This window comes from Podarcis melisellensis (genome assembly GCF_964234715.1).
Source record: "Podarcis melisellensis genome assembly, chromosome: 6".
Taxonomy (NCBI): domain Eukaryota; kingdom Metazoa; phylum Chordata; class Lepidosauria; order Squamata; family Lacertidae; genus Podarcis; species Podarcis melisellensis.
The window spans coordinates 12,538,965-12,562,748 of NC_138538.1; the positions used below are offsets into that span (position 1 = coordinate 12,538,965).

Below are 23,784 nucleotides of genomic sequence, written 5' to 3' on the forward strand. Positions count from 1 at the left end.
TAGTCATGCTGGCCACATAACCCGGAAGCTGTACGCCGGCTCCCTTGGCCAATAAAGCGAGATGAGCGCTGCAACCCCAGAGTTGTCTGTGACTGGACCTAATGGTCAGGGGTCCCTTTACCCTTTACCTAAAAGGTGTCAAAAGAGCCTGAAAGGTTTTGAGCTCTCCATAACTCTTAGGGTATGTTCATATTAGTACCTTAAAATGCAGTGGTGCTGTTTCTCCGTTGGCTCACTGCTGTTCACATGGGGGTGGGTGTATCTTCACCCCTTTGGGGGGGGGGCGTTCCTGTTCCTGCAACACTGACACACCCACCCAACTCCTACTCCTGAAGCTTTACCAACAATTTACAGGTAGGCTCCAGGATGAGAAGGAAGTGGTTTTATTTTGGCTCACAAGCAGAAACCAGAGATGCGGCTGCCTTGATGCCATCACGCTTTCGGAGACCTGTGGGTATAGGGTGGTATACAAATTTAATACATTAATAATAATAATAATAGAGACATCTGAAGGCAGCCCTGTTTAGGGAAGCTAAATCCATGTTTAGGGAAGCTAAATCCATGGTTGATGGATTACTGCATTTTAATATTTTGTTGGAGGCTGGCCAGAGTGGCTGGGGAGGTCCAGCCAGAAGGGCGGGGTATAAATAATAAATTTATTATTATTATTATTATTATTATTATTATTATTATTATTATTATTATTTGCCTTTCCAAAGCCGTTTTCTCCCCGCTTCCCTTGGGATGGGGCTCTCCAGGTCTCTGACCCTTTCCCACCTCATCTCCTCCCGGACGATCGCAAAAGAATAATAAATCAAGGATAGGATTTTTGCATCCCTCCAGTCATTGATGGTCTCTTCCCTCCGCACAGGGAAGTCCCTCCGGGAGACCAGAATGCCTTGCGATTTCAATGGCCCACCTAACCAGCACTGGGGGGTTTTTTTGGAGGGAGGGAATGCTTTGCTCCCATATTCCGGCGGTGGACGGCTTTGCAAGGATCTGCAGACGCGGCTAGATAAATAATGCAGCTGCCTCTTGTGCAAAGTCCGGGTTGATGTGTGATACCTCCGGCGAGAGAAGGCTGATTAAATCTCACTGATATGATAAGGGAAGTCACGTGGAGAGACAGACGGAGAGAGCGCCTGGGAGGGATGCATGGGGTTTGTTTACTGCAGCAACCGGAGGCTGCGAGGTGGAGAGAGAGACCCCGCGTCCCTTCGCTTCCTTGCTTTGCCTCGGGCGCACCAAAGGATGCTGGAGAGAGGATCCGATTCTGCAAGGTGTAGGATCGCGCATCAGCCGATGTAAAAACAACCGCGACGACAACCCCAAAGCAGCCATTCGCCTATAATGGGACCGGGCATCCGAGAGTATCCCTTTCCGCTGCGCGCAGGGAGCCTGCAAAACGAAGCTCCGGCCCATGAGATCGTCGAAGGAAAAGGAATGGTAACGTAAGGATCTCTCCCCTTTTCTCGTTCTGGAAGCAGTCGGCTCTGCGCATGCAAACGCGTCGCTTTTTAATGGAATGATGCATGCAGATGGGCGGCTGGTTGATGAAGTTCTAGCTAAGCTAGAATACATCTCCCCCCCCCCCCCCAGCGTTTTTAAATTTACTGTTCCACATCTATGCAAATAGCTGTTACAAGTTTGCTTTCCTTGTGTCGCAAACCAATACCAAAGCTCAAATATGGCCCCTTTTCTTTATGTAAAATATGTCATGGATATAAGCCGGCATCAAGATGAACCGATCGATATATAAGACATACACTGCATTATGTGCTTATAGTTCAGAATAAATGTGATATCATTCTGACATCGCACTTGAACGTGCGTATGTTGTTGTTTAGGTACCATGCTTGTTTTGGAACAGGGATATAGATAGCTAAGTCTGCAATCGAATATACCTGGGGTTAAGTTTCATGTAGTACAATGGGGATTACTTCTGAGTAGACACATACCGGATTGTGTGTAAATGTGTTTTTTGAGGGGGTGGGTGAACCCCCGGTTTATAATTCAGGTAAGACACTATCACACCTTGTTAGCTTTCAAATACGCAGATGCCCACTGGTGCTGTTTCACCCCAGGCTGTTTTCAATCCGCTGGCGTTGTGAACTTTTGTTGGTGTGACGATTTTTGTTCCATGGCTGCTTTTCAAAGTGTAAGAGTGGGGGAGGGTATATATACTGACCTAAATCTTGCTGCCATTTTCTGTGTGCGTAGCTGCTCTAAATTCAGCCTGCGACCACAAACTGCATGAGAACGGCGAGCCGACGTTTATTTCAAGTAGCAAACTGCAATATAGGGTTCAAGACCTAAAAAGGCTAGTACGTAAAGTTGAAGAATAGAAGTAGGGAAGAGCAGCTGTGCTGGATCAGACCAAGGGTCTAATCCAGTCCAACAGTGGCTGAGTAGATGCCTCCTGGAAGTCTACAAGGATGTGAAGGGAACAGCCCTCCAGGATTGATTGTTCCCCCAGTATACTGCATGTGAACATGGAGTATACATAACTGCATGGAGTATACTTCATGTTAAGTATACTGCACTTAACTTCGCATATAGTCACTGATAGCCATATCCTTTGTGAATTTGTCTTATCTCATATTAAAGCCACTTCTAAGCTTTGTTGTTTAGTCGTGTCTGACTCTTCGTGACCCCATGGACCAGAGCACGCCAGGCACTTCTGTCTTCCACTGCCTCCCACAGTTTGGTCAAACTCATGCTGGTAACTTCGAGAACACTGTCCAACCATCTCCTCCTCTGTCGTCCCCTTTACCTTGTGCCCTCCATCTTTCCCAACATCAGGGTCTTTTCCAGGGAGTCTTCTCTTCTCATGAGGTGGCCAAAGTATTGGAGCCTCAGCTTCAGGATCTGTCCTTCCAGTGAGCACTCAGGGCTGATTTCCTTCAGAATGGAGAGGTTTGATCTTCTTGCAGTCCATGGGACTCTCAAGAGTCTCCTCCAGCACCATAATTCTAAGCTAGTGACCATCAAAATGTCTTTGAGCAAGGAATTCCGTAATTGAATTTTGCACCCTGTGACATCATGTTTTAGTATCCTGTCGTTAAAGTGCACGTTAATGCAAATTGTAATTAGCAGAGGTACCATTTACTCAGGTTTTTGTTTTGTTTTGGTGATGGGAACGTGGAGCACCTATTTCTGATTGTTGTACAAATATCCTCACATCCCACAAGAGATAGCGAAGTGTATGGCACATAATAGTTATTCACTGCTTCGGTAGCTAGTAGTGTTATTGGAACACCAGCATTTGCTTCCCCGTGGATTAGATTAGTTGGTTAGAGGGCTGATAATGCCAAGGTTGCAGGTTCGATCCCCATAAGGGATAACTGCATATATTCCTGCATTGCAAGATGATCCTCAGGGTCCCTTCCAACTCTATATCATCTTAAAAAATGGTAAAGGGACCCCTGACCATTAGGTCCAGTCATGGCCGACTCTGGGGTTGCGGCGCTCATCTCGCTTTATTGGCCAAGGGAGCCGGCGTACAGCTTCCGGGTCATGTGGCCAGCATGACTAAGCCTCTTCTGGCGAACCAGAGCAGCGCACGGAAACGCGGTTTACCTTCCCGCTGGAGCGGTACCTATTTATCTACTTGCACTGGCGTGCTTTCGAACTGCTAGGTTGGCAGGAGATATCATCATAAACATCTCCTGTAAAATATCTTCTCTTCCTTGTCTCTTAACACAGGCAGCATCGAATGGCGGAAGAAGTACTTAACACCTGTGAACACATTAAGGGATCTGTATTTCCACTGGCTGTCTATACACCACCACCTTTCCCCCCACATTTATATGCTGGCAACCTAGTCCAATGAGCCAAGAGAAGCGAAAAGGATAGGTTGTCCTTAGATTTACAGCAATTGCCAGAGACCGCGTATGGGGGTGGCACGTTGTCACAAGCCAGAGAGGGGCCTGTGGGTAGTTGCTGGATCAAGGAAGCCCATCTGGTTATCAGAAATATGGATGATTGCCCTCCATTTGCTTGGTTTCTTGCCTAAACATTAGCAGGCTCCCAGAATGGCTGGCAAGGTTGCAGCACAGAGAGAGCGGAGGAAATAGGAGCAGGAGGCAACACAGTTCCTAACCAGAATGCAGAAACCAGAGAGCTGAACCACAGACCATTCAGGTGCTTCCTGAGACTTTTGAGGTCCTAACCCAGAGATGGCACCTGTATTTTCAGTGTTCCAAACCAACGAGACAGAAGGCAGGTGCTCCTTTTAGACCCAGGCAGTGGAGGGATGACTGAGAGCTGTGGGAAAGTGGTAGAAGGGTATCTCTTGACCAGGCTTCCTCAACCTCAGCCCTCCAGATGTTTTTGGCCTACTACAACTCCCATGATCCCTAGCTAGCGGGACCAGTGGTCAAGGATAATGGGAATTGTAGTCTCAAAACATCTGGAGGGCTGAGGTTGAGGAAGCCTGCTCTTGAGTCCTCATTTGGGTCCTCATTTGGTGCCTTGGAGAAGTTAAATCAGGGATGGGCAAGCTGTGGCCCTTCAGATTTTGTTGAATTCCAACTCCCATCAGGCCCAGTGGGGATAACCTGTGGTCAGAGATTATGGGAGTTGTAGTTGAACAACATCTGGAGTGGACCACATCTTTAGTTAAAAGCATAGGTACCATCTGAGAGTATGGGCCCAGAAACTTTATAAATCATACCAGATACATGACACAGGTGATTCATTTTTTTTTTTAAATTGATTGTAAGCCTAAATTCTAGCTCTCTAAAATGTAACAATAGTTTTCTTTCCTTCTAATCTAAAAAAGTATTTCATTTTTTTAAAATTGCTGTTAGAAATCACAAGAAGTCTTTGCCATTCTTCTATAGGTAATGTCCTATAAATCTCCATGCCCAAAACACACACTTAAGTAAACCAGATGCAGTAATGGATTTCAGCTAATAGAAATTTAAAATTTCATAGGAGTAATCACACAGGAATAACAACTGCAGGAAAATTAGAAGAGATTTCTGTAATGGGTTAGAAATGTCTGCAAACAGAAAAAATTATTTTTTTTTTAATCAATAAACCCCTTTGAAAATAGTCCTCTTTTTAATCATTAATAGTTCCAGTGGAGGAAAGAGCCATCCAAGTGCCAAGGAAATCAAGAAATCGCCACCACATATAAGACCTTCTCCCAGCAGACTTGGCAAAAATATTTCAGCTGCTACTGAAAAGGTAAAGTTTCTTCCGCTTCATGGCAGCAATTTTTTTTATTTTTATTTTGGCAGACATATTCTGTGGTTTTCCTACTGGAGTTTTAACTATACATTACTCAATTTTTCTTAGACTTCCTGTCATGTAACAGAACACAAGCAGACAACTCTTCACTACAATGAAAAAACCCAGCTTTGTGAAAATCTCCAACAAAACAGGTAAAGTTCTCTTGGCAGTGTATATATGTGGTATACAAGCCCATTGCATGCATGAATGAAGACTGCGTAGGTAGAAACACAACCGTTGGCATGGTCAAGTTTTGAAAAGTTCTGGGAATAGGACATGAATGTTTATTCCAAACTTCTGACTGGTTGGGCAATATGCTGGTGATTTTTGTTCACCTTTGGCCACTTATGGATGATCAATGCTGGGAGCTTGATGTGCGGATGAACTTGTGTTAGATAAAAACAATTGTAAGTGGCGTTGGGTTGGTTAGCAGGGAAGGGCAGAGGAACTGAAACATGGAATGTTGGGGAAGAAGTTATCAAAGAACAGAAAATCTGGACCACATTTGTATGTGTAATAGAAGCTTTGAGCTTGGGGAAGAGCGCCACAATCAGGGTGGATTTGATTTAGATCAAATCAATTTAAATCACTAGTCAGTAAGACTTGATTTAAATCATTTTTTTTACAGAAAGATTCATTCTTGCTGGTATAATCTTAATATTTGCAGCCAGATGAAGGTTTCATTTTGGGAATAATAAATTTTCAGCGTAGTTTTTACAGTTATATAAAAAAATACTGATTTGGTTATACTATTAGAAATACAAAGACAGGTAATTATGAAATTATTGTCAACTTTTCTGCTGTACTTTATTGGAAGGAGAAAAATAATCATTAGCTTAATAACAATGTAAACAATTTAACTAAAGCAACATTATAGCATAAGTATCCATGTTTGTTAACTGATGTGGTTAAACGATTTAAATAAAAACAAAACTTAGACTGAGTTTTAGCACACATGAAAAACTTAAAACAAATCCTTATTTCCTGATGAATAGCCTTTGAACTATAATGTAACTTAAATAGAAAACTATTTTTAGAAAGATTTTTCCTCCAAAAGCATTTTATTTTAAAAATCCGATTTAAATTTTTAAAAATCTGATTTAAATCAATAAAATCCATTTTTTTAATTTAAAAAACCATTGATTTTTATCCACCCTGACCACAATACAGAGCAGCTGTGGGCTAGACCCATATTTGAAAAGGCAATCATGCCACCTTTATTTTTCCTGTTTATCTTAAATCATGCATTTTATTTCATCACATGGTAAAAAGTTGCCTTGTGCAGGTTTTCTTCTTAAACGTTTATGCTAACCAGACAAGCTCCTGAAACAGGAAGTTTTTTTGGAACACATATCCAGACAACGCACATGTTCACAATTGCAAACATGCAGCTTAGCTGAAATGTATTGAATGGCGTTGATTTCAGCATGGGCTTTGCCCAGAACGAATAAGAAGTGTTCATCGGTTTCCTTCACATCTGCTTTTCCTTCTTTAATATAATTGCCAGCATTTAATTTTAGATCCAAATTAACATGCATTAGCCATACAGTTTATAAAAAGATGTAAATCATTAGAAATATTGTTTAATATGCTGCAGTCTGGTTAAACTCAGCTAAGCAGAAAGATGTTGCAGAGGCATAGCTGAGGGGGCAGAGTACAGTGGGTACCACTCACCCAGGGGGCGGCACGTACCGTGAGGCCTGCAGGTGCCCGAGTCACACACCTCTCCTGGAAGTGACTTGGTGGCTTGGGCACCTGCAGGCTCCGTGCTGCCCGAAATGGCAGCATGTGTCGGCCCGGGAGTCCAAGCGCCTAGCTATGCCACTGAGATGTTGAGCTGTGTTTCAAACAGATTTGAAGCAGTTTTCTTGAGTAAGTTAAACAGAAGTTAAAGTTTAAGTTAAGTTAAGTAAGTTAAATTTAAAGTTAAAGTAAGTAACAGAAGTAAACAGAAGTTGAGTAAATCCGCTCCACTTCCCAGTGGGGAGGAGTTGCGGTGGACCGCGTGGTCACCCCCTCCTCACCGGGGGCGGGGGACTTTGTCCCCTGTTGCCCGGGGGATCCCAGCCATGTCAGAGCCTGGCCAGCCAATCCGCTGGCTGGGGGGGGCGTGGCCGGGGCCATTTAAACTGAGGAGTGAGCTAGAGGACTGGTGTGGGGGAGGTGAGGTGTGGCCATCACCTGCCCCTCCATGCTTAAGGGTATTCCATTAAAGGAATCTGGGGGTGTTGATCTTGTCTGAAGCCCGGTTGGGGGCTAGGGCCTTGACACGACCATGATGGGAAAACCAGGGGGAGCTTGAGTTGGTTTGCATTGACAAGGCTCCCCCTACCAGTGATTTACCTTTACCAGATTTCCTGCACACCGGGCAGGAGTCAGATATACTCAGGTCCAATCAATGCCTAAGCCAATACCGCTCACATTCTGTAATTTAATAAAGTTGTAGCTAAATTTGCCCAATAACATAAACCTAATATCCGCGTCTCTGTGTGAGTTATTTCCCGACAAGGGGGTGGCTGCGGGGTCTCGGCACGCAAGTTAAACAGAAAAAGCTGCAAGTCAATGCACATTTCCATGGGCATAAGTTCCATGTAACTCAGTGGGACTTACTATTGAGTCAACATGCTTAGGATCATACCATTAGGTTGTTGCTGTTGTTGTCATCTGTCTGTCTTGAGAGACAATGGAGTGCATCTGCAGGGGTGAAGTCAAACCGCTGTGTTATCAGTCCCAAGGTGACCTCCCCGGGGCATAAGCCTAGGACATGCATATTGAGGTCCTGGGCTGTCCAGAAGATAAGACACTCCTCTCTGCCTCACCGATGTGGTCCAAAGGAAAGCAGAGCAATATGTTTGACAATATGTTCTGTCCAAGATTGTGATGGACTTCAACTCCATTCAGCCCTAGCCAGTGCATGATAAATGACCATGGATTATGGGAGTTGTGGTCCAACATCTGGAGGGCCATATGTTTCCCATCCCTGTTTTACAGGTAAGTAGGCCAGTTGAAGCAAGGGAGAGTTTTTCAACCATACGAGCTGTGCAGATGAGGGAATTTCAGTAAGTCCTACTTCAGGATTCCTGAATTGCAGTGGGGTGGACTAGATGACTCACAGGGTCCCTTCCAACTCTACAATTCTATGATCTGAAGGGCATCACTTTGGCTCCATGCTAAACCCACAATTTAATAAGGCTTACCTCTTGAGTATTGGATTGCCTTGTAAATTTAAGATTTTTGCAGCTGATTTCTTATCAGATGTAGGAAGAGTACAGAATACTCAGTACCTGGAGTGGTATCACTTTATCAAGGTGAGCCTTTAATATCCTGCCTTTATGAAAACATTTATGTGATTTTGCTTCCCCTGCTGCTTCAAATGGCAGATACTGTATATCAGAGTGTTCATTTTTGGTATACGTGTCCAAAATTCAAAGGAAGTATCTCCTGTTTCCTTTCATGCTTTCTACTGTATAAAGCTCCCACATCAGGTTTTCATACTGCTCTATCGGGGTTTACAGATATTCAAGCAGTTTTCTACCTCGATGGGGGTAAATAGGATGTCTAAACAGTAGCACTTTTTACAGTGGCAACTGGGGGAAAATCTTTTACAGAAGCAATCTTTTACAGAGCATTGCAGTGCCTTTTAATAAAGACCACCCAATATGAAATGCCATTAAGATGCTTGATAAGAGGTTATGGAGAACCTGTGACTCTCCAGATGTGGCTGAACTACAAATAATACCCATACCCATCATCCCTTATTGTTAGCTATGATGGCTGGTAGTGATGGGAAGAACATCTGGAGGCTTGCAGATGTTCTCCCTTTCTCTGCTTTATAGAACATTTTTATAACTAGCTCGTTCATATCACCATCTTTATGTCTTTGTACATTTTGTCTTTTCTCCTTTTGTGCTTGGTTTGCAATCATACGTTTGTGGCAATGACTTGCCTTACTTTTTGAAAAGCAAAAAAGACTAAATATTATTTCTTTTCCTGCCTAGAACAACAGATGTTTGCACTTCTTCATACAAAGCGCCAAGGTTAAAAAAGGAAGCTCTGGTCAGAAAGTATTATGACGCTGGCTGGAGCAAAATCCCTTCTGTGTTTAAGGATGCTTCCTGGAGTGATTCCAGTGGCGCAGAAGATGGGCTGACTCAGAGTTTTTGTTGCAAGCAAAAAGGCAATTTAGAGAGAAACCCTGGAGGGCATTCAGCTGAAGCAGACCACTACAGCCCTGGATATCAAAGCGTCTCTGCTGACGCGATGTTCCTTGACTTTGAATCCATGCGGATTATGAAAGACGATTCTGATCAGGACAGCGCCAGTGACCTTTCCGACTCGGAGAGAATCCCCATTCCCCCTTCGCCTTGCACCCCGCCGGAGCTCAACCTGCGGGCGGAGGAGATTGACCCTCTGTGCTTCGAACACCTCTTTGACACAAAATTCAAGCAGCCCGATTACTATTACCCGGACTTCCTGCCGCCCCCTTTCAACACGTGGGACTTGAAAGGGCTGGTGGCATTTGTCAACACGGAATGCAAATCAGAACCTCGGCCAGAGCCGTCGGGGACGCTTGAGAAGTACGTCGACCGGCTTTTGGAGCTGGAATGGCTGCAGATGCAGACGATACAGGCTGAGAAAGGGAAGGCGGCCAAGACAAGGCCTCAGACTGCTCCCGGTGCCCTCCGGACCTTAAAAAGCCCTGGCAAAAACAAACCGTTGCACAGTCCTTTTCCACAGAAACAACTGACTGTCCACGAAGGTTTTCCAAGAGTCCTTGCCGGCCAGCAGGGTCACAGAAGAGAGTTGCATAGCGAAGGACCCAGCCAGGTTGTTCCCTATGATGGTCAGTTGAAAACGGCTGAAGCGACATGTGGCTTCTCAGCTCGCCCCAGGCGGCCTTGTGAAGCACGAGGCGAAGCCAAAAAGCGGCCTACTGCCAAGCAGCCGTTGGTCAGTAAGCATCCTCCTGAGAGTAGCTCTATGATCCAGGGAGCTGGCAACCTCCGGCCACCCAAGCAACCCTCTTCCTTCCACGGTTCAGCTGTCCCTCTCAAGGGGCTGCCAGCCCACGCCTGCCCAAATCCCAAAAAGAACGGGAATGCTGGTAATTACGTTCCTGCCAAAAAAGTTTCAGCGGATAAGAAGCTAAAGGCAAATGGCACGAAGCAAACGCCATGTAAATTTAAATAACGCTGCAGTAGCAGAGTTTGCTGTTCTTGTTGCTGTGGGGCTTGGCAATCCTTTCTGTGTGGCAAAGAGCTGGAATAGCAGTTCAAGTGCTGTGGAGAAGGAAGAAATATGCTCCTCCCTGATTCCCTTGACATGCGTTGTGATTGGACTTGGTGTCAGAGGTCTGGTTCTCCCCTCCCCAGTCAACACAATCCAGGAAGCTAAGTGCTCCATCTCTCGTGGTGACTCCCACTGCAGGGGCCAGTGGGGAAAGGGTCTTGCTTTTCAGGGTACACCCATAAAAACCTGCTCAAAGCCCACCCAATCTTGTTCCTACACTGATTTGAAATATCTGGTTCTGAAGTGGCCAGGCAATAACCCTTTTCCTTCCTGTTGAGCTAAGTTTTCTCAGTTGTTTTTTTTTACAAGAAAATGCTATTGTGCAGTGGGAGGACCTTGGTGTTTTCCCAAGGTTACTTCAAAGTGTGCTGTCATGCGGTGAAATAATGATATGCTCGTAAGGAAACAACAACAGCACCAGCAGTTTATTATTCTTATACTGCCCATCTACTGGGTTGCCCTAGCCACTCTGGGTGGCTTCCAACCAATTATAAAACTTTAGTAAAACATCAGATATTAAAAGCAACACATGCTTGTTTCCAAATAAGCTTGCCATTGCCATAATTGCATCTCGATTTTGCCACACAGGGATATAAGCACCAGTACATGCAGAAAACTCTTGGGAATTTCTCCCCTGTTTAAAATGATACTGCAGACTTGCTTAATTGGAGAAACAGAGATTTATTTGCTTTAATCAGGGAAGCTTCAAATAGAATGCGAATGCATCATTTTGGGGACAGTCCTATGAGAAGAACCTTGTGGGTGATGAATATGTACCATGACTGTCAGCCCACAGCTGAGTGGTAGAGCATCTACTTTGCCTGCAGAAGGTCCCTCGTTCAAGCCACAGCATCTCCAGGTAGGGCTGGGAGACTCCAGCCTGAAGCCCTGGAGAGCCACTGCCAGTCAGAGTAGACAATACTGAGCTAGATGGACCAATGACCCAACTCTAGATGAGGCATCTTCATATGTTCCTACGATAGAGCCACGGGGGAAGTTGCACGGCAGGGTGAAGAGAAGGCGCCATTGAAGATTCGTCAGCTGATCAGACTGAGGGGGCCTGAATGAAAGGAATACAGACAGGTCTGTGGGAGACCTAGCTAAATAGACCCTGTTCAAACAGGATAAGAGTTTACACGGTAAGGGTAGATCATAAGCCAGATAGTGAATCTGGAACACACTATCCCAGTATCCCAAAGATGCTGGGGTAGAATTTCCCTGGACTAGGAATACACATCAAGGTGGATGGCAGGGCCTTCTCTCCTAATGACAAAAGCATGTGTTGCCATATGCGCTAGAGCTTTATTGTGAAATTGACACTGATTTACTCTTAGTAGTTTGTGTAGGAAGGCTGGCTTCCTCATAGGAATATTCATGGCTAGATTGCTCAAGCCGCACATTCCAAGAGTTCATCATCTTTGATCTTATACCAGCAGAAAGTATTTTCACTACAGCAAAGGGTTTTCTGTTGGTCTTCAGTCAAAGGGTTGGTTATTTTCGAATGCAGAAAGTTTGAAGAAAACACAAATTATTTATTTCATTTGTCTTTGAAGGATTTGCTCCTGCGTAATCCTGGAACAAGCAAATGAGAACCCGATCAAGCCTTTTGCCGTGTTTAGCAGCTAGTTTGCAGTTCCTGCCATTGTGTTTGTGGCAGTGTTTTCCTTCCAAAGTCTTTGTCGGCTTAAAACTGAGCCAGCAAGCTTTATCTATGCAAAGTCAAAACATCTCTGAGCTCCATAATTTTTCTCAGCGTCGGTGATGGCTGACCATTTTCCACTCTGGGTTGGGAGCTGAAAATGTTGGGATTCTAAGGGTCCTTCCAGCAAAGCTAAGTGTATACTTGGAAGTGAAAGATCCTGATGATTTTGCACATAGTTTGAATAAGGATCAGCATAGCTGATGTTTGACATAGCAGCAGCTTCATGCACAAAAGCATTACAGTCACAAGAGAAGCCCAATCCTTTGATGCTGTGGGTCTTATACAACCAACCTGCTTAGTCAGTGAAAGGATTTCTGCTCCCTTCTCCCACCATGCACCCAATCTGTAGGAAGGAGCTTGAGCTGTACTTCCAATGTGGCACAAAGACTGTATGATCACATTTTCAGGTCTGAGCAAGACTTCATAGTAAGCATGCAGCTGCTGCCACAAATGATCATCATGCATCAGGTTCTCTCCCTCCATAATATCTAGTAGAACTTAACTCAAATTGTGATGTCATGATGTTCTACATTTCGTTGCCAAGTGCCATTGACAGCTGAAGGCATGGAATAGGAGAGGAGAAAGACCGCAAAGTGCGACATGTAAGTTCTGCAACAGGTTATGCAGAACTAGTAATGGAGGCACTCAGATTTTTGGAAACAGCCCTCCACTTATCCCGGTGCTTAGTTCGCTCCTCAACACATTCATTGACTTGTATTTCTAGTCCTCTCTTTGCTTGGTATACTCCAAAGCACCCAAAATATCTTTTAATCGCCTTTAAACAGGTAAAGCTTACCAAAGGCAATGCTTTGCTCTACAGCTGTTTTGGAAAGGCCAGAGTTGAATGCCTACAGTGCTTCCAACAGATGGCCAGGCTTTTTTTCAGGTTTTAAGGGGATAGGAGCATGATTAATCCAATTCAGGGAAGTACTGATTCAGAACCATGTGTTACGTCACATTTAAAATGGCCACAGTATAGTTAAACCATGGTCTCAGGAGACTGGTGAACACATGGAGCTCTCTGGTCCTCAAGGGCTACTGCATTTGCTTCAGTGGAAGACCAGGGCTGTAGAGGCATCATTTCATGCCTGCAAAGCACCATCCTCCTCTGGACTGAATGGCGAGGACCCATGCACATGAAATCTCTGTGTATACATCAGAACAGACATGGGGATCTGGAAAGCAGAATAAGGTTATGGTGAGGCAGCTGAAAACGTCCTGCCAGGAGTGAAACCAAAAGTAGACTGATCAGTTAGCTGAAACAAATTATATTGCTATGGGGTGGGGGGAAACCTCTAACATTTTACTTCTCGATACTTGCACTTCCAGTTTACTTGGTAACCCCCTCCCCAGGAAAAGCTAATGTTTTAATAGCAGCTGGTTAAGGAACAACATTGGGCAGATGCCATGATTTGATTTTATCTGGACTGTTTGTCAATATGGCAGCTACATGGCAGTGGAAGGCTCCTGGACTGATGCGGCAGAAACACCAGTTTATGAAGAGAGGATGTGAATTTACAGGGGGGAATCTTGGACTATAAAGAAGAAGAGTAAAGAATCCACACAGAAACATTTTGTTTGGACTTAAACTTACTTGCAGAATGAACGCAGAGGCTGTTGAAAATAATGAAGGAATAATATCAGAATGTATTAAGGGAATTATTGTAATATTTTGAAATGCAGTAGAAATATGAGATGATTAGGATTCCCTCTGATCTCAAAGCATGGGAAGTTAGCTAAAAATAATAATAATTTATAATTAGGCATAACATTGGGATTTGTTTGATTATTGGATAATTTGTATAATTTGGAATATATAATTTGGTTTGATTGGAAAAATTCAATAAATACTATTTTTTTAAAAAAGAAAATGTCCTGACCTCTTCCACAGAATGTTCTTCAGCAGAAGACATTGATAATAAATGTGTATGTATAGCTTCAGTTTATCTTCAAGTGTGATTTAATTGGAAGTTTAAAAAGCAAGTTGTGTGCATACTTAAACCATTTTATTGGTTGAATTTGTACAATGATACTGAATTATGTATTCGTTCTCCCCTGCTCTGGTGCTTTTGACCATAACTTTCTAAGATCTGAAAGCATGGAAATGAGTCACATTCAAATGTCCTTAAAATAAGTAATGAAACAGGATTTATTTGTTGTACTTCCATTGTAAGATGCCAGGTTCTCAGGAACGGCTGAAAACTGATTGGTGTATTTATTTATTTATGAACTTTGCAGGTGTTTTCTTCCAAGTCAGACCTAGTGTTGAACTGTATCACTCATCTGTGTTATTGTCTGAAGGTCATATGATATTGTTACAAATATCATTCCCCCGCCCCCGTATCCTCAAGCATGCTCTGGTCAGATTGAATAAATATCAGCTTTTTCTGTCAAAAAACAAAATCAAATAAACTTACTTTGCGCAAGGCTTTGGGATCTGTCTTCATGGAAACTTTTTGTTTAACTGTCCCTCGTTACTCTTGCAAAATCTGAAAGCAACAACTGCATCTAATTCCAGCCAAAAGTCAGTGTGGTCTGTTTGCCAAATATGGTTTGTTGTTTTTCAAATAGATTGTCACCTAAAGGACTGGCTTATGAGATAACTAATATATATAAATCATAGGTACATTTCCCCAATATGTTAAAAGTGGCTTCATGGACTGCTGGTCTCCTGTCTTGTGCCCTACTATTCCAACAGGCAACAGGTAACAGGCACCACTGGTAGCAAAGACAGTATTTACAGATGCACTTTCTCTGTTTTGTTGCAAGCATGAAAGCAGCTTGCGCAGATCTATTAACATGGTGGAGGGTTCAGGGTGCCTGGTACCAAGCAAGCTGTGATGTCAGTGAGTGGACCACAACCACCCCAGTGCCCAAAGCATTTTCAACTATTCTAAAAAAATTGTTTAAAAAATGGGAAGGATGACAATCAACTAAATAGTACAGTTTGCCTAAATAAGTAGATATCTGGGGCCATCACCCAACGAAAGAAAGTTGATTAATTGTATGGCATTTAAACAGTTAAGTCTGCATGTAGGTGCACATTTTAAACAGATCTGAAGGAAAAGCGCACTTTGATTTGTGATGGTGCCTGCAGTCAGTCCCCATCTTAGAAGAGGTTTCCCTCCTTGGGGGGGGAGGGGGGATAAGGGGAAATGGCTGTTTTAAGTTGGTTAGAGCAGAGCTTTCCAAACTGTTGCGACATGTCAGTGTGTCGGCTGCAGCATGTAGTTGTGTCGCACGAACACTCCCTGTGCTCCGGGGCTGGGAAGGGGTTCGTTTAACCCCTGGTTTACTAGTACAACTGAATTACTATGTTGTGAAATGATGCATGTCAAAAAAAAGGGTGTCACCAACATGGAAAGTTTGGAAAGCTCTGGGTTAGAGCAGACCCTGTCTCACAGGTTGGTTGTGAAGGTAAAATGAGGAGGGAGATAACTATCTGGAGACTTCTTTTTTTTAGCCTCTTGGATTAAAACATTTAATATCTGCATGGTAAACTGGATGCACCATGTTAGTCAAGCACATATTCAAATCAAGTTAACTGAAGGGAGGTACAATATAAAAAAGTGGAAGCATCCTTCCGTTGGGCTCTCTTAGCTGAACTGGCCTCCCACCAATCTCAGCTGACATAGTGACTGACGTGGCGTTGTCCCCCCCCCCCCTTCCATTTGCTGAGCGTATGGCCAGGTGAAAGGCTCACCGCCCATGTCCCTGCCAGCAGAAAGCCCCAAAGTGGAGCAAGCCCAGGATTCCAGATTTGTCGCATAGCCGCCACCCGTTGCCATTGGGTCCAATGCAGACCTGATTGGACCTGTACTGGTGCAGGGTTCATGCCTGATTATCCTGCCCCTGCAACTGGCCAGGCTCCAGATCCATGGCCATTTGATGTACCTTTGGGGACAATTAATTTGCTATGTATTTATTATTGGTTTATATGCAGGCCTGTCATTTCAATCTCTCTATTGTATTTGAATGTAATGGATTTCATTTTATACTCTTGCCGGCTGAATATAAAATGAAATCCATGGGGTCACGAAGAGTTGGACACCACTAAACGACTAAACAACAACAACAATTGCCGGCTGATGAAGAATTATCATTGAAACAGTTCATTTTATTGGAACAACTGTTCTGTCTGATGCTGCAATGAATTTAACGGAAAGCGTTTTGGCCCCTTGCATTTCCATGTCCTTGCACAGTTGCAGATGCAAACTGCTTTCTTCCTGCACAATCTGGCAAGGGGCTTAACCTATACTCTATACTGTAGCTTTAAAGCACATTCAAATCACATTCCCCTCCTCTCAAAGAATTCTGGGTACTGTAGTTTACCCCTCACAGAATTACAATTCCCAGCAAACTACAGCGCCCAGGATTCTTTGAGGGGCGAAATGTTCCTCAAATGTACTTAAAAGCTGCAGTGTACTACTGTATAGGTTGCCTATATTTTCTTATGTTACAGTGACATCTGGTGGTGCTTATAATTTTTCCTCACAAGGTTTAACACTCTATTTCCTATTCCCTTTTTAAAAAATGTTATTACAAGTAGAACAGTGCTTGAAGTGGCATATTTAGAAAATCCACATACTGATTTGAATAAAACGGCACTAGGGTGGCTGCTGCTGGATGTTTTGCCTTTTTTTTAGTCTGTGGGGGACAATATTTACCTCAGCGCTTATTTTTCTGCGTTTTTAGAACGTGCAATGAAAGAAGCAGCGTTCGGCGATCCACATGTGCTCGCCCAAAACGAGCTCGTTTCTTAGCTGTACACATTTTTGTTTTAAACGCAACAACAGTGCTAGAATTTGGGAAGGATTTAAGAACTTGAAAGCAATTTAGTGAATTCTCCCCTCACATCTTAAAAAATGGAAGCCGTATTTATTTACTATGACTGGTACCATTACTACCAATGACAATAAATGTTAACTAGCGCCATTTATCATGAAGTCCAATGAAGCGAGGCGTTATGAACATACTGAGGTGAATTGAAAAAACACTTGAAGGGATACTGTGGAGAAGGGACAACTACTCTAAAGATGGTCGTGGCAGTTTGTGCGTTCGCGGGGAAAAAACAGAAATACAGTATATTAAGCGCTCGACATTTGCGCAAAAAATTAACAGAGCTTTAGCAGTTGCGAGCGACAATCGCGTCAACCTCTGGAGCGAGAAGGGGCGGGGCGAGAAACAGCGGTTGACAACGACCGTTATCAGTCACGCTCGTCACCCGCTGATTGGCTGGAAGGAACAGGTAGCGTGGAGAAGGAGGAGGAAGCGAGCGTGACTGCGTGGGGAGGGGCCTTGGACTTGGGAGAGAGGATTTCCTCGCCCCGCCCCCTCCGCGGCCCGCCTCTGAGTGACCCCGCCTTCCACCTCAGGACGGCTTAAAGCGATTGGCTGTCAGGGTTCCTCGAGGCGGGCGTATTCCTCCGGAAAGGTGATTGGCTGGCGGGACGGCGGCGCGCCTTGGCGGCTTCGTTCGGGCGTCGTGTGAGGGAAGCGCCTAAGCCGCCCGTACCTCGCAGCTGCGGCTTCAGGGCGCTGTCGCCTGAGGGCGCTGGCCAGGTAACCGGGTAGAGCAGGCCCATGGAAATGAACGGGCCTAAGTTAGTCACGTCTCTTGGTTTCAGCGCGCCTGCCTCACGCCGGATGCAACCCTCGTGTTTTGATATACCCCTCCCCCACTTCGGATTTCTTGGCAATGATCTTGCTAGATCGTTGGTTTCCTTTTCCTTCTGAGAGAAATCTAGCTAATTTTCGTGGAAATTTCGTATTTGCTTCGCTCGCCTTTTTAACTGCTGCGCCCCTTGGGTTATTTTACCCACCGGTTTCTACATTGGGGTAGAAACATGAAAACGGACCCCCGTTTGCAAATGTTTCTAGTCAGCCTGCAAGGGAAGGGAGGGGACAGTGGGTGACATTTGCCTAAGGGAGGTTATACAAACGGTTTAAAATAGCCATTCGTTTTACAAGTCTTCCTTGAGTATTTTGGTCCGCTTGAACTTCATGGAGACAAGAAACTGCTCCTGTTGAGAGTTTTAGCTTAAACTGCATTTATCCAGGCAAGTGTTAACACCAGCTTGTCTACTGTAAAACTCACCTTTGTTACCCTAAATTCTTACTAGCAGTTATGCAGCATACAGCTGCTTTTTCATACTGCTGTAGCATGGTTGTAGTTGCTTTGATAATTACTGCTGCTAGGCAACTGCCAAAGAAATGATAAAAAGCCTTCAAAGGGCTTAGATTGCTGGATCTTGCCTCGTCATACCTGTTCCTGTGCCTTTAAAAGCATGCTGATCTGAAGTAATCAGAATACGAAGTTTTTCACTACACAGGGCTAAGCATTATCACATTAGTTTCTGCACACTGAACCATCATTAAAGGTACAGCTAGGAACAATTTCAAACTTTGTCAGTCCTAGAAAAGAAGACCCATCAATATAATGTTTTCTACTGTAGTAACAGAGTTATCCCAAAATGAAAATAAATAAACATGTAAACTCCAGGGCAATTTGTTCATTGTTCATTCAAAACATATAAACAAACATGGTTTGGGATGCAACTGAGGGAGGTTACAGATTGCATACATTTTTATTGCCTGTGCAAGAAAAAAGGAAGGAATGTCACTCGAAAAGTTCAAAATTATGTACATTGGCTAATAAACCTAATGGCATTGGGTTGGATCTAATCCTAACCAGCTCCCTAGCCTGGCAGGGTTTTATGGAGCAATAGGACCACTTCTGTATCGGCAGCCTTGCTATGCATGTCAGAAGGAAGGGGCAGTGTAATTGCTTCTGCAGCCTTGGTACTGGCACTGCAATTGAGCCTGATAACAGGTGGAAGGAGGACCCCTATGGCAGTGCAGTGATGCTGGTGTAACTGTAGATGGAGTCTCAACAGCCATCAGGCTGGGTGGAGGGATACTTCCCCCTCCCCCCAGAGGCCTGGTGCAAGGAGATTTGAATTGCTCTGTCAGGTGTGCTTAGTGTGAAATCAATGGGATTTAAGTGAATGCACTATTTTTAACTTGAAACCAGCCTAACAATATTATAATAAACCATGGCAGTCCTAATTTCACTGGAGTAGTGAAGATATCCCACTAAATCATCAGGTTCACTTCTTGGGAGTGCTTCTGGATGTGTGCCTACTGGATAGCTAGGATAAGGCTGTGACAGTAGCTCATACCAAGCTTCAGCTGATAATCAAGTATGCCCCTTGTAAAATGGGGTCTAAACTCAGTGGTGGCACATGCCCCAGTAAACATGACTAGTTTGTTGAATGTGGAACTGCTCTTTAATATCTGGCATAAGGTTAGTTGCAGAGTTTTTAAGTAACTGCACACTGAGACTTTGGCTGACCTCTTGCTAAGAAGTTGTAACATTACTGAAAAAGAACCTGCAGCATCAATCTACCAAATTTGATGGGTGCTGATGTGTTCAGAATGGAATGGATGTGTTCAGATCCCTAAGGTATGCTGGGCCTGGACTGTGTAGGGATTTATTAATACATTGAAAAGTACCAGAAACTGTTGGAGAAGTCCTTGTATATTAATGTTTTTATCTATTGTTGCCTTTAGCAAGCAGGCATTCTTCATCAGTTGTAGCTTCTGAACCATTCTCAAGGGCGATTGTTATAGTAGGCAGAGACACCAGTTCAAATATTAAATGGTGAAAATTGCATTGCATAACTTGCAATGTTTGCATGTATACTTGGAAGAAGTTAACTGTGTTCAATGGGGCTTATAATGCTACTACATAAAATGAATCAATACTATTGTAAAGTAGATGCAGGGTCAGATTTTGAAGCAGAAATAGGTTTTGATTGCCACAGATAATCTTAAAGAACACATCATTTTAACCATTGGTTTACTTGTACATTTTTATTGTGTTTTTAATATTACTGAAAAAATGTAACTTTTCACAGTTGGGGCTTATAATGCTACTACATAAAATGAATCAATACTATTGTAAAGTAGATGCAGGGTCAGATTTTGAAGCAGAAATAGGTTTTGATTGCCACAGATAATCTTAAAGAACACGTCATTTTAACCATTGGTTTACTTGTACATTTTTATTGTGTTTTTAATATTACTGATAAAATGTAACTTTTCACAGTTGAAGTGTGCAGTATATTTATATTAATTGAAATTAGATTTTATATTAAAATGTGCATTTTCTTAATTTTTTGCCTCTCAGGTTAAGTATATGAAATTGTCAAAATGCCTGTTAGGAGGCGGGAAGGACAGGTATGTGCTGCTCTGTATCTGTTCTGAGTTGTTTTTGTTTTAATAGCTTAGCCTTTTACATTACCAAATAATAGTTTTACGGGCATAAGGTATTTGTTTGTTTTTAATAGTCTGTACAGGCCTTATACATTATTATTCCCAAGAATGACTTTTGTTCAATCCAGACCCCAAAGAGTTGTAGAAAATTGATTTATTTGATGTTTAGCTCACCCTTTCCTCCCCCCACCCTGCTTTGAATGTGCATAAAATAATAAAACTAGTGGAACTACTGCAGTATAATTTAATACACACATGGTTACCCAAACCACTATATATCTTCCAAGTATCTTTGATTCAGTAACAGGTAATTGTTTCTTAATTCCTAAGGAACGTGTACAAATGCACACATAGAGCTTCTACATGATATCCCCCTCCTTTGATTTCAGAGAAAGGGGCTGCATTGCCTGTACATGCCTTTGCTTATATATACAGCTGTATCTTCCATTGATTTGAATGGAGAAGCCACTGTGAGCATGGAAACTTTGAGTTGTGTCCAGTGTAGTACTACTTGAGCATCCCATCAGCGCAAGGATTTCTGCTTGCACAATGGAATATTCCCCCCCTTTCCAGTCATTGCTATTAACAGTAACATCTTTCTAATATTTTAGCACTATACCTCTCTTTAAAAAAGCCAGAAAAGCATTTTAGTCCTAATTAAAAGATTGATTAAAAATACAGATTTGCATGAGATTTGTCACTGTGCTCAATGTAACTAAAGTATTAAGTAGTAGTATTTGTGTGCTTTTCCCCCATTCTGACAGCTGGAAAAATGTATAGATGATGCTACAAGAAAAAATGACTTCCAAGCATTGGAACAGTTCTTGGAAACTGATTTTTCTGATGGTATTTCTCACAAATGCAGCAAACAGTTTCTCAATAAATTAGACAAACTTATATGCCAGGTAATGGATTTTTGTTTTTGTGTTACGTCAGTACATAGTGGAATATTGTATAAAATATGTTTAGGGCAGTTTGAATTATAGGAGAACCATGGGCTTGATAGTATTATGAAGTATTGTTGATAGTATTCTGCCTCTTTGAGATGAAAATTGTCTGTTGTGAGTTTACAGACTCCATATTTCTGTTAATCTCTCAGCACAAAATCACATATGAACCTACTCAATGTTTTCTAAGTTCTTCTCCATTGTCCTTTTGCCAACAGACCTGTGTTGGGTGGGAACAGGAGAGAGGTCTTTTAAGTTCTATTGCATTGCCCTCTTTTTGTTCACTTTTTAATGGACTGTTAAGATTGTTTCATCATAGCATGCATTTTACAGTAAAAGCATTGTTATTCTTTTATTCTGCTGCTGTTTACATATTTATCCAGTTATAATGGCATTTTAGGAGTAAAAATGTTTTTTGTGTGTGATTTACAATTTGGGTGGTACTGTGGTCTAAACCACTGAGCCTCTTGGGCTTGCCGATCAGAAGGTTGGCAGTTTGAATCCCCACAATGGGGTGAGCTCCTGTTGCTTGGTCCCAGCTCCTGCCAACCTAGCAGTTCAAAAGCTCCCCAAAAAAGTGCAAGTAGATAAATACCGTATTTTTCGCCCCATAGGACGCACTTTTCCCCCTCCAAAAATGAAGGGGAAATGTGTGTGCGTCCTATGGGGTGAATGCAGGCTTTCGCTGAAGCCTGGAGAGCAAGAGGCATCGGTGCGCACCGACCCCTCTTGCTCTCCAGGCTTCAGGAAGCTGGCCGCAAGCCTTGCGCGCCCGGCAGGAGCTCCCGCCGAGCGCGCAAGGCTTGGGGCGGCAGCCTGTTGCCCGAAGCATAGGGAGCCCTCCGGAGGGCTCCCCGTGCTTCGGGCGAGTGTCTGCAAGCCTTGCGCGCCCGGCAGGAGCTCCCGCCAGGCGCGCGAGGCTTGGGGCGGCAGCCTGTTGCCCGAAGCACAGGGAGCCCTCCGGAGGGCTCCCCGTGCTTCGGGCAAGTGTCTGCAAGCCTTGCGCGCCCGGCAGGAGCTCCCTCCAGGCGCGCGAGGCTTGGGGCGGCAGCCTGTTGCCCGAAGCACAGGGAGCCCTCCGGAGGGCTCCCCGTGCTTCGGGCAAGTGTCTGCAAGCCTTGCGCGCCCGGCAGGAGCTCCCGCCAGGCGCGCGAGGCTTGGGGCGGCAGCCTGTTGCCCGAAGCACAGGGAGCCCTCCGGAGGGCTCCCCGTGCTTCGGGCAAGTGTCTGCAAGCCTTGCGCGCCCGGCAGGAGCTCCCGCCAGGCGCGCGAGGCTTGGGGCGGCAGCCTGTTGCCCGAAGCACAGGGAGCCCTCCGGAGGGCTCCCCGTGCTTCGGGCAAGTGTCTGCAAGCCTTGCGCGCCCGGCAGGAGCTCCCGCCAGGCTCGCGAGGCTTGGGGCGGCAGCCTGCCGCCCGAAGCACAGGGAGCCTTCCGGAGGGTGCCCCGTGCTTCGGGCAGGCGTGTGCAAGGCTTGGGGCGGCAACCGCGGCTGGAGGGGGGAAATAATTTTTTTTTATTCATTCCCCACCCCAAAAAAGAGGTGCGTCCTATGGGCCGGTGCGTCCTATAGGACGAAAAATACGGTAGGTACTGCTCCGGCAGGAAGGTAAACGCTGTTTCTGTGCACTGCTCTGAAATCAGTGTTCCGTTGTGCCAGAAGAGGCTTAGTCATGCTGGCCACATGACCCAGAAAAAACCTGTCTGCGGACAAACGCTGGCTCCCTCAGCCTGCAAAGCAGGATGAGTGCCGCAACCCCAGAGTTGTCCACAACTGGACTTAACTGTCAGGGGTCTTTTACCTTTACCTTTTTAAGATGACTTTGATTTTATCATTAAAAGTGATGTAAAATTCAATTTCTTTGTGGAGACAAGCAGTTTCTTTTTTTAAGAAAGGTGTTTCCTTAAATATGTGACTTCAAGGGGTCGGAGTCCTCCAAAATAGTTGTGAAGGTGGTGCTGGTGTGGTGCAAGGAGGGAATCAGCAACATTTCTGCCACCCCCATATCCCCTCAGATTCTTGGGTCTTATCTTTTTCTTCTTTTGGATGGAAGGAGTCCTTCATTTGTGGCTGACAAGTCTGGATCCAACCCATTGTTTTCATCCTATTAAGTAAAGTTTTTTGTATAATTACTGAAGTTTTTCTTTTTCAATTTGCAGGGACTTGACAATGAAGAAGTCAAGAATGTTTCCACTATGTTGAATACTCTTCTGAAACAAGGCAGAAATATAACCATATTAGGGGAAATTGGGTTTCCAGCAATGATAGAATATGGTCTTGTTCAAAAGATAAGTATAGGAAATTCAAAATATTTCCTAGGAGTAATTAGAGA

At 44.0% G+C, this 23,784-nt stretch overlaps 2 protein-coding genes and 1 long non-coding RNA gene across 8 annotated transcripts in view; all 3 read left to right on the forward strand.

Annotated features, from left to right (window-relative positions):
* The first annotated feature begins 1,065 nt into the window (after positions 1-1,065).
* Positions 1,066-12,038, forward strand: FAM217B (family with sequence similarity 217 member B). Of its 2 annotated transcripts, none has more exons than XM_081917026.1 (4): positions 1,066-1,451; positions 5,082-5,193; positions 5,305-5,390; positions 9,237-12,038. In XM_081917026.1, the coding sequence occupies exons 1-4, from the start codon at positions 1,351-1,353 to the stop codon at positions 10,426-10,428; spliced, it is 1,491 nt and encodes a 496-aa protein (XP_081773152.1). In that variant the 5' UTR covers positions 1,066-1,350; the 3' UTR covers positions 10,429-12,038. The 2 variants fall into 2 exon arrangements, with proteins under 2 accessions (XP_081773152.1, XP_081773153.1); XM_081917027.1 differs by having other exon boundaries at positions 1,066-1,446.
* A 504-nt stretch (positions 12,039-12,542) lies between these two features.
* Positions 12,543-14,655, forward strand: LOC309373200. Its single transcript, XR_014169828.1, has 2 exons — positions 12,543-13,014; positions 14,097-14,655. It is a non-coding gene; the product is annotated as an uncharacterized lncRNA (long non-coding RNA).
* A 3,014-nt stretch (positions 14,656-17,669) lies between these two features.
* The window catches only part of SYCP2 (synaptonemal complex protein 2), a 47,197-nt gene continuing 41,082 nt past the window's right edge, over positions 17,670-23,784 (forward strand). For 3 of the 5 annotated variants that reach the window (XM_081916609.1, XM_081916612.1, XM_081916613.1), the window contains exons 1-4: positions 17,670-17,791; positions 20,421-20,470; positions 21,271-21,411; positions 23,612-23,740. In XM_081916609.1, the coding sequence (XP_081772735.1) occupies positions 20,444-20,470; positions 21,271-21,411; positions 23,612-23,740 (297 nt within the window). In that variant the 5' untranslated portion in view covers positions 17,670-17,791; positions 20,421-20,443. Of the gene's footprint in view, positions 18,610-20,420; positions 20,471-21,270; positions 21,412-23,611; positions 23,741-23,784 lie in introns of all 5 variants that reach the window. The other 2 variants (XM_081916610.1, XM_081916611.1) reach the window with 2 other exon arrangements.

What these genes read in the sequence shown, in the direction of transcription:
- FAM217B (XM_081917026.1), top strand. Translation starts at nt 1,351, where the DNA reads ATGGGACCGGGCATCCGAGAGTATCCCTTTCCGCTGCGCGCAGGGAGC. An exon ending in GAAGGAAAAGGAATGGTAAC is followed by an intron (nt 1,452 to 5,081) that starts GTAAGGATCTCT and finishes AATCATTAATAG; the next exon opens with TTCCAGTGGAGGAAAGAGCC. An exon ending in TTTCAGCTGCTACTGAAAAG is followed by an intron (nt 5,194 to 5,304) that starts GTAAAGTTTCTT and finishes AATTTTTCTTAG; the next exon opens with ACTTCCTGTCATGTAACAGA.